This window comes from Balearica regulorum, chromosome 7 (genome assembly GCF_011004875.1).
Source record: "Balearica regulorum gibbericeps isolate bBalReg1 chromosome 7, bBalReg1.pri, whole genome shotgun sequence".
NCBI lineage: Eukaryota > Metazoa > Chordata > Aves > Gruiformes > Gruidae > Balearica > Balearica regulorum.
The window spans coordinates 14879135-14889560 of record NC_046190.1 but is presented as its reverse complement, the minus strand read 5'-3'; the positions used below and the strand labels follow the sequence as shown (position 1 = coordinate 14889560).

Genomic DNA, 10426 nt, shown 5'->3' with positions numbered 1-10426 from the left:
CCTCAGAGCCGCGCGTCGCCATTGGCGGAGTTGTCGTGTCACTCACCGTCGCCCGGGTAGCGGGGCCCACCCCCTCCTCCCGCAGCGCCGCGCAGCGCCGCTTGGGCCGGGCCGGGCCGGGTGCGCGTCGGGCCGGGAACAGAGCGGAGCCGAGCCGAGCGGGCCGCGCCGCGCCGCGCTGCGCTGCGCCGGGCCGGGCTGGGCCTGGACTAGCCGCCTCCGCCGCACCGTCCCCGCCGCCGGGACATGGAGGGCGTGCGGCCTGGCGGGGGTCCCCCCGCGAGTGGGCCGAGTTCAGGCTCGGGGTCCGGGTCCGGCTCATTCCCGTCGCTCTTCCCGCCGGGGCTGCACGGTATCTACGGCGAGTGCCGCCGTCTCTATCCCGACCAGCCCAACCCGCTCCAGGTCACCGCCATCCTCAAGTACTGGTGAGGCGGCCGGGGCTGCGGTCTGGAGGGGGCCGAGGGCCTTGCGTGGGGCTAGGGGAGGAGCAGTGGGGCCAGGGGGTCTTGTGTGGAACTGCGGGGGAGCGGAGGGGCTGTGGGTCTTGTGTGGGGTTGGAAGGGTTTGGGGGGAGCAGTGGAGCTAGGGAGAAGTACCGGGGTTGGGGGGAGCAGTGGGGCTGGGGAGGGTTGCAGCAAGGGGAGAGGGGTGAGGGTTGTGTGCTCAGTTTGGGGTGAGATGTGAGAGGTTTGGGGGTGTGCAGTGGGGCTGGCGGAGGAGGCGTTTGGGGGTGCAGTGGGGTGCCTGGGGGGTGTATTTGGTGGGGTTCCTGGGGAGGATGCACTGGCAGTAGGAGGAGGGGTCTAGGGAGGGATGCACTGAAGACAGGAGGATATATTGGGGTTTCTGGGTAATTTGGAGCTCACTTGAGTGAGAGGTGGCTGATGAGGGCCTTGGCAGGGGCAGGTCATGGGAAAAGGCAGTGTGTTACTCAATGAAGAGGTTCTCACAGAGCGTGGGGGGCCGGAGTTTCCCCTCGTGCACAGGAGGCACCATCTCTGCCTTCTGGCCTGGAGCTTGGGGTTCGAGTATGGCCGGCGCTGACTGAAGTGACCCTGCCTTCCAGCCCTCAGGCCGGATGAGTGCTGTGCGTGCACCCATAGAACCCACGGGGCAGAGCTAGCTTCTCTTGCCCTTGTGTAGCGATGTGTTATCGCAGACTGCGAATCTGCTGCTTACTGTCTCTGCTGACACAGTGTCTGACACCAGTAACAGCAGTTGTTTATGTGGGAGAGTGGCATGAAGGAAGTACTTGGATGTTTAGCTATCAAGATAAGTGTCTAGCATCTAGCCTTGTGCGAAGAGGAGTTCCTTTTGCTTTTTATAGTCACTTTGGTGCTTGGCCCCTTCTCCTGGGCCTAAGGAACATGGTCAGGTCACCCCGAGTGATTGCTGGACCTGACATTGACCGGTGCCTACTCCAGCACTTGGAAAAAGTTTAGTAAACACTCAATTTCTTTATTTACAGTTCATTTTAACCTGTATGTCTCTATCTGATTGACTCCTGAGCAACAGAAGAATAACATCCTCCCTGTGTTTTGCTCTGACAGCCAAGCTATTGCTGTTGTTTTCCAAAGAAGTGTTGTTGTTTATGAAATATGTCTGTTAGCCTTTATTGCTTAGGCTTTTTTTGTACATAAACTGACACAGTGGGCCAAAATAAGATGTTGCAAATCTGAGACCTCAAAATACAAATAATTTCTTAATCATCTGTGTGGGTCAGTACTGCGGTACTTCAGTGGTGGTCTGATCAGTCTGTTTTTACTCCTATTTCTAATCTTAGATATTCAAGCTTGATGAGTTTCCAGTCACCTTGATTTGGGACTCAGCACTTTTCTGTCAACAGCTTAAAACAATACTGACTAGAGTGATGTAAGATTTGTGTGGGATGGAGGGAGATTTAGGTCTATAACAAAGAATGGCGGAGACCCTTATTTGGGAAGAAACCTTGCTGCTTGTTTGCTTAAGGGGTTGATTAGGGCTTCACTGCAGTTGGAACTCAAACACTAGAAAAACTGCTATTGGCAGCGATGGTCGGTTGCATGCAAGAAGTGATGTGAAGGCCTGTTTATCCTGGCATTTTCCACTTAGCAGTTCTTCCGACTGTAAGCTCAGCCAGCAGGAAGAACTGAGAGCTTTGCCTGTAGAAATCAGGTGAGCTTCTTACGCTGTCCTGTGCAGGAAATTCGTGTGCGAGGTCGAGCTATGCTACAGGTACCTGCTCTCCCTTTGATGGCGAAGTTGGCAAAATTTGGAGGTTGGTTTTGTTGAAGCCTGGTAGAATGAGTTCTGCCGCTGCTCGCTCTCTGCTGGTCTGTCCTCTGCCTGGCTGCCAGCTATTAGTTGGTTTAGATTAGAAGAGGAAATTGCTGAACAAAGTTCCCTGCCTTAGGAAAAATATTGTAACACTAATCAGCTTTTAATTATATGTATCAGTTTCTCTATGGTTAACAGCAATTTTTTTTGTTCAGGGAACTGAAGTTATATTCTTCGGTTTGCACAGCAGAGCAGATCCTTACTTCTTAATGTCGGAGAATCTGCAGAACCACATACCTATTAAATGAAGGGGTTTAGCTGTGTGGATTATTTCATGGAACTAGTCTTTTTTTAAACGCTATTTGCATATCTTGGGAGAGAGTTTGTGATTGCAATCGGAACTTCTTGGAGGAGTTCCTGGCTCCATTTATAAAGGCCGTGTGCTGAGAAGGAGTTTCTCTCTGTTGATACCAGTATCTGCTTTTATTTTTAAAACATGGTTGAGTATCTCTGAGTGAAATTGCTTCATGCATAGAATTCATGCTGGTGAAAAAACACATTTGTACTTGCCTTTGTGATACGTTTTGAAATAGGCAGAATTTGGGCTGGACTGTTGGTTTTTCATCACCTGTCTTGAATTTAGGCCATGTACTCGAAAACCAGCACACTGATCTGTGGTCTGCAGCCACTGGGGGATCACACACTAGTTCTGAAAGGTTGTCAAAAGGTAGCTGTGAAAAGTAGTCCTGTTGTCAGCTGCTGGGAAGCAACTACAAACAATCCTCTAAGGTCTTCTCAGGGTGAATGGATTGAGATTTTTTCCAATTTTTTCCCATTGTGGAGCTGTTTCCTTTCTGCCCACTTTGGGTTTTTCTTTCCAGAGAAACTTCAGAGTGCTCTTAACAGCAGTCAAAGGAAGACTCTTGGTGCAGATGCAAATACCGTGTTTCCCCTGAGGCTGCCCTTCTTGCTCCTGAATGAGCTCCATGAATAGAGAATGTAACAAATTTGTAATGTACCTCTGACTTTGAAGTTGGGCTCTTCTTAATAAAATCCTCCAACGCTTCCAGCTCTTTGTGTGAATGCGTGTACTGATATGTAGATTGTGATACAAGGTCGAACCCTGCAACAGTGGCTGTGGGCGGGAGGATGTACCGCAGCGGGCATTAGCGGTGCCTGACTAGTTAGCGTAGCAGTGAAACCTGCCACCGAAACTGGATAGATACCTGTGCCGACTAGCCTTTGCTGAGCGTTATTGCCATGGGTACGTTACTAGCTGTGCTCCAGGTAGCTGGTTTAGAGTGCTGGGTGCTCCTGCAGTTGCAGCAATTTTGGAATAGGTATATGACTTGGATGTGTGTTTTTCAAAACTTAATTAGTCACTGCTGCACGCTTTTTGTCTGACTCTCTTCCAAGCCTACCAAATTTCTCAGGGACTATAGACGGTCCGTCTGGATTGTCGTGTCGTGTGTTAACCAGTGAGTAGCTAATTCCGGCTGAGTCTGCTCTGGGCAGGACAGAGCTTGACACTGGCTGGTGCCCCATTGCTGCAGCTGCCTCTCAGGTAGCACGGTGCTGCGGGTGCCGGAGAGGCTTGGCCTTTGGAGAGAAGCATGGGGGTGCCGGCAGGAGTGAGGAGAGCTATCTGGCTCACCTGGTGCAGCCTAGGCAGGACTTGCTCGCTGTGTGCCTCAGACCTGATGAATGTGTTTAAGTAGCCCTGGGGAAGAGCATCCTGAAAAAGGGCAGTGTAAGGGTTTGTCTTGCATGTGTCAGTGTCAAAGTGCCTGTGTCAGCAGTGTTCCAGCACAAATCATTTGACGTGTAAGGTGTTATTAAACCCAGTTTGGAAGCAGGTTTTGTGTGTGTGGGAGATGCTTGTTGCTTAGCAGGTGGAGGTGTTTTCCTTTCATTGCAAATCCTACACATTTGCTCTGACCACTTGCTAATCTCTCGCACTGGTTTGCTGGTCAGTGAGGGACCTCCCTCACTCTGGAGTCTTCCCACAGTTAATAATTGTGTGTGAGTGCTGCTGTTCACTGCCACTCCTCAGGGGCAAGTGTCTATCCTGGCTGGAATTGCTTCCACCTGGCTGCTTCCATCATGGATCTGGCAGTTACTGCCGTGGGAGACTGAGTGCTAGCCGGGGTGTTGGTACCACACTCTGAACATAGCCACCTGAATGGGTATCTGTGGCAGAGATCTCAGCCTCCAGTGTGACCCTGGGTGTGTCAGAGGGAGACTTGGGTTTTTTTCTGAGTGTTTCAAGCTATTACTAGACTTTGATAATGGATTTTCCTGGGCTGCCACTAAGGATCAAACTCTGCTCCCTCCCAGGATCCAACACACATTCCCTGTGCTTGCTCACCAGTTTGCCTTTTATGCCATAAAGATGCTGCTTGTCGTGCAAGAAGGCTGCATAATTCTGACTTAGCCCTCACCGATGGACCTCAGTGCCATTACTGGGGGTGGGATGCTCACCCCCTCTGTCCTGCCCTGATATCCTGGGCTGCATCCCTGACTGACCTGCTGGGAAGCTGGAGCTGGCCTGGAACCACTGTGGTGGCCTTATGTAACTTAAGAGGAAGGAAGCGATCCTAGGGAAAGTCACTTGTGTTAGATAACTCTGCTTTTTTTTTTTGCTTTTTTTTTTCTTCCCCCTGCAGCAGTAGGAGGGAGGCAGCACAGCACACTTGTGAAACAGCCCACAAACCTTTTAATACAACAAGCTGATATATTGTTTTGTACAGACTTGATAAGGTTGAGCAGCCGGAGGCGGGCAAAGGATTTCAAATAGTGTCTGTCACTAGAAATCTGTGTAGAGTATGTAGGCACCTTCTGGAAACAACAGGAAACCTGTTCCCATGGCACCTCCTGGCACCGTCTTCCCTGCAGGTGATAAACTCGAAGAGTTCCCATGTGCATTAACTGTCCTCAGAACTCACCCTGGAAAGCACCTTCTTAGAGGTGCATGGCATGTCAGCTTGACCGGGTGCTGGCTGGCCTCTTGCCAGACCGATGAGCTACCAGCAAGAGCTGGATCCATCTGTCCAGCCATAGTGACTGCTGCTTCAGAGGGTCTCCTGTGGAGATGCCCAGGTGCTGCAGCTCTGTGGTGAGGCCGGTGCAGAATTGCAAAGTGACTTTTTCGCACCTCTGTTCTGCAATGCCAGCTACCCCAGCTCTGAAAAAAACTGTCTTCTCAAGGGTCTCTCCTAAATGAACTTAAAGAAGTTGCTGTACTTGATCAATGTGAACTAGGGGTAATTGTGCAAGCTCAGGGTTAAACGTCTTCTGCACTCACTGCCAGTGTTTGATATAAAGCAGCGGTACTTTTAATCAGGGAACAAAACTGAGGTGCTCAAACGCTTTCTGTGCAGTGGTTGTGGTGTGTGTAATGATGATACACAAACCCCTAGGGCTAGTGAGGGAAGCACAGGCGTGCCCTGTGACTGATAGAGTCAGGGTCTGAACAGGCAATGCAGGTGAGGGGGATTGGTGTGTAATAAGATGTTTGAATGAAGGGGGTCATCTTAGTTTGGAGCAGTTGAGAGTATTTTACTTGACGAAAAAGTGAATTGGAGGCAGGAAACAGTTAAACAGCTGCTCATGCTATTCCATAAATGCTTGTGGTAGGTGGTTTGATGTCTTGTCTCTTCTTGCTTGCTTCTACTTGTATGTTTTATGATTGACAGGGCAAACAGCAAGCAAAACAGTCTAACACATTCGTTCCTTCAGTGGGGAGTTGACCTGCCTCTGCATGGGCAGACGTGATGGCGAGCAGCAGGAGGAGCGTGCTGGTGTGCACACCAGCCTCGTTCCTTGTGCCTTGTAATGGGAAGGGTGGCTCCAGGTTTTGATGATTGCTGCTTAATGTAGTCTGGCTGTGCTGCATTGACTTTTAAGTAATATTCTTCAAGGGGAACTGTTCTAATGTTGAAGCAGAGGCTGCAGTGATGCTTTTTACTCATTCTTGATTAATGCAGCTAGTGTATTTTTCAGGTTCTGGTACTAATTTTTCTGAATCAATGGTTTTCTCCTCCGCTATTTTAACTGCTGTGTTTATGCTTGGAAGTATGGATTACTCTCCTCAAAACTTAGCCATTTCAAATTCTGCTTTGAGGAATAGTGTCAGGTTTTGTTGTTTGATTTTCTTTAATTGAGGTATGTGCCTCTGGACTGAATTAAGAGCTTGCAGTGCAGATACAGCTATTGCTATTTCACTAGTACAATTTTCCAATTTTCTTTGTGTTTTGTGGAAGCTTTAATATGATTTTCCAGAGGTTTTTATGCTTTAACGTTAAAAACATTGTAGTGTGTTGCACACATGCACTTTGCCTTCCTGTGCTTGAAGCTTTCTGGACTTAATCCAACCTTTCTCCTCACTTTGTTTTTTTAGAAGTAACTTGAACATGCTAATTTCATTTTTGTACTAGCTATGTTTTAAAGCAGGTCTTTGTGCAGCCCCCTTGCAGCACCTGTGGAGACTTCCCATTTGTCTTAGATAAACTAACTAACTTAAGAATCTTTCTGGTTTTAATGCAGGTTGGGGGGACCTGATCCTCTGGACTACGTTAGCATGTACAGAAACCTGGGAAACCCAGCGCTGAATGTTCCTGAGCACTGGCACTATGTCAGCTTTGGGTTAAGTGACTTGTATGGAGACAACAGAGTCCATGAGTAAGTGTTGTTTAAGTTCTGTTGCTGTGTGTTGCTTTTTGCATTGCATTTGGGGGAGCATAGGTAAAACCTGGTCCTGCTGTTCATATTATTTGAACAGCTGGTTTTCTGCTGAGAATACCATAGACAGGGTCTCGCAAGGGGTGACGTGTGCCTGTTCTTGGATGTAAAAGAGTTACTACATTCCCCTCTGCAGGCTTTGAATGCACTGTGTTTCCTTGTTAGTGTTAAAAGTTGAGTGATTTTTTTTTTTTTTTTTTAACTGGTAGGGAAGCTTTTTTTAACTGAATGTCTTGTTGTGTTTTTCACTCTTGTTAGTCTGTTATGGTCATATGCTTAAATCCTGACCCCTCCCTGTGCATGTTAAATGCTTTCCTCTGGAAAACTGCTGTAAGGGCATTTTTCCTATTGCTGGCACAGCAGTGTTGCTGTCAGCAGACTACCACTCCAGTGGCTGCTGTATAAAGTGCCAATCTGTGTAACAGAAGCATAAAATTATAATTGTTTGACTGTCTTCTCTCCAATAATTCAATTATTATCTTAGCTTGCTGGTATGGATGTTCTTTAGCAGGCGTTTTGTATTAGACCAGGCGAGTAGCATGATCTAACTTTATTCTTGTCTTTTACTGACCTTGCTCCTTAACTCCAGGTAAAGTGAGCAGCAGGAGCCAAACTGTCCTGATCTCTGGGCTGTGAACATGGCCTTGTAACCAGCCAGAAATGCCAGGAGGTTTCTACTGTTGCTGTTTAGTGAAACTGTGCTGTTTCATAGTTGCAGGGTAAATGTCCTTGATGAATGGTGCAGCAAAGGCCTCTGTTTGTTCACCCAAGCTTTTCTCTTTTGTTTGTTTTGGTTAAGATTCGGACAACAGTTTTTTCACCAAGGTGCTTCTCTTGTAACAGCAGCAGTCAGACAGTTTCTTTAACCTTACCCATGTCCTCAAGGCAGTTTCTCTTTTTTTTTCTTTTCCTCCTGTTTGTGGTTAAAGAACTGTTTTTCAGAAGACAAGTGTCTTAAGACTGGAGTTTTATAAAGGACCCTAGTGTCACAGAGATCTGCCTGGGACATTTAGCTAACACTTCTACTAGCTACAAACCCCAGTCATTAGTTGCTGGCGCAAGGGAAAAGTAGGGCAAGTGAAAGAAATTAAGTTAAAGGCTTCCTTCCTTGCTTCCACGAGAGACTCTCCCGTGGACATGTAGGCCTTCATGTGGTGCCTTTGTTCTCAGATCATGAGATTTCATCTTTGCCACTGAAAACTTGAGGTTGCCAAGATTCAGTGACCTGTGTTTGCCCACCTTGTTTTGCTGCAATTTAATGTCGGAGGGAGTAAATGCTGTGCTGACTTACTGTCTTTGGTGTCTTGTCAGCCTGAAGCTTTCCCACGGTGAGACTATTCTCTTTGCTCAGAATCTTTCCTGATGGTTTTGGGTGAGAGCATGGAGTGGATATGAGGGTCTCAGCTGAAGACATGAAGGGTGATGTCATTTTTTGAAGAAGCAAATTATGTAAGGACACAGATGCCTTGGCCCTAGCACATGCTCTATGTTCTCAGTCCCAAAAACTGCTAGACAAAAAGTGGTGGTGTTCTGTAGTGGAAGGCTTGGGAGAGGAGGAGTGAAAGTATTATGCAGGTGGAACGTCACGACTTTAACTTTCTGCTACAAGACCTCTGAACCCTTCATACTGTCGTATGGTTTGCTGTGGAAATTTGGATTGAGATCCTGGATTGTGCCTTTTGCTGGTTGCAGGGCACAGGAATGAAACCCCCCTGCAGTCATAGGCTGCAGGCAATTTCCAAGGCCTGCAGAGAAAAGCAGGAGCAAAGTCTGTGCCATGCTGTGGGAGGTCTGAAGTCCCCGAGCACCCTGCGGGTACTTGAGCCAGGGAGGAGGCTTAGAGAGCTGATGTGCCTCAGCTGCCCTGGCACCACGCTGCCCAAGGCTGTTGCAGCTGTGTACTGCAAGTGAACAGCGAGCCCTCACTGCTGTGCTGCTTTGCAGACATTGGCAGCAATCTCTTGAGCACAGGCCTGCTCAGATCCATCAAAGTGATTTCCATGCTCGGGGTACGTGCATGTGTTTCCCTTCTCTCCATGTGGCTGGAACAATGTTCCTGGCTCCATGGCGAGGTGTCCCTGTGTCACTTGCCCTGAGATGTTCAGCTGTCTGCAGTCTGTCACCTTTATTTTGACCTCATTCTTGGAGCTACAAAACTTAATACTATGTGTGCTGTTGAGAAGGCTGTCTCTGCCTTTATGGTAAGTAGTCTTAATATACAGTTGTGCATGTGGTGAAGCTGTCAGTGCCTACACATCTCTTAAATGCTGAACCTGAAGTTACCACCTGGTAGGTGAGCACTGTAGACAGGCAGAGAGTAGATTTTCAAAGGAGCTCGGCACCCACCAGCAATTCCCTCTCCTAACCACAGTTGGTGTTTGCAAACTACTCTTGAAAAACAACTGCCATGTGAACTGCACATCACCAGACCAGCACTGGGTGCTCATCGCAGGAATGTAGTGATTTTCCTGTGTGCTCCATCGGCTCTTGTTCTCCATCAGGAAATTTAATAAAGCCCTTATTTAAGAAAAAGGGTATCAGTCTGTTGCTTGAAGGACTGTGGGATTCTGCTGTCCGAGGTGAAGCATGCTGTGGGATGGCTGATGGGAGCACAGGGTGACAGAGGAGTTGTTTCAATCTTTGGAAATTTTCCTTTAAAGCTGGTGTGGCACTGAACTCTGCTGAAGTGCCCTGGCCTCTGGAGATAGGGTTGGTTTGTGGGTTGTTTTGTTTCCCAACTCTCTCTGCAAAGAGTGCAGAGCTAGATCTCCTTGTATCAGCCAGCAGAGTTCCCAGATTAGGGATGTGCTTCCATAACCTTGCTGTCCTTCATCCTTTAGAAAGGGAAGGATAGTACACCGCCAAAGGCTTTTTTAATCCCTCAGCTTGACTTTGGGTAATGCATAGCTTTTCTTGTGGACCTCTTCTGGGTTCACAGTGCAATCTGGACCAATTATAATGCAGTATTAAATGAAAAGGACTTTCTGATTTTTTTTTTAACTGAACTAATGCTGAATTGGAGGCCCCTGTATTTTTATTTATAATGGAATAGCAAACAGATGTAGCAAGTAATGTGAAAATGTTGACTTTAATTTATATTTTTTAATAAGAACCTGAAAAGTCTGAAGTGGAGCTTTCCCTGTGCCTCCTTGTTGACAGATTTATTTTCAGTTAAAGCAGCACTATTTCCTGCTCTGCTTAAATATCAGCTATACTCTGCTTACGGAACTGGTCTGGTTTTAAGAGTCCACAGAATAAGATGGAAGAAATCTAAGAATTTAAAATGGGGAAACCTTTTTCATTTAAAACCACTCAGTGTTTCATGGTATAATGGCAACCATGACACCAGCTGTGCTGGGCTGATTGCTCTAAAAGTCCTAAATCATGACGTCATGACAGCGTTAGGGAACCGCAGGCCTTTCAGTGG

General features: G+C 47.6%; 1 protein-coding gene across 2 annotated transcripts in view; it reads left to right on the top strand.

Moving 5' to 3' along the window:
• The first annotated feature begins 68 nt into the window (after positions 1-68).
• SUFU (SUFU negative regulator of hedgehog signaling) overlaps positions 69-10426 on the top strand; it is a 99673-nt gene continuing 89315 nt past the window's right edge. For both annotated transcript variants that reach the window (XM_075758030.1, XM_075758029.1), the window contains exons 1-2: positions 69-428; positions 6805-6939. In XM_075758030.1, coding sequence (XP_075614145.1) covers positions 247-428; positions 6805-6939 — 317 coding nt within the window. In that variant the 5' untranslated portion in view covers positions 69-246. The remainder of the gene's footprint in view (positions 429-6804; positions 6940-10426) is intronic.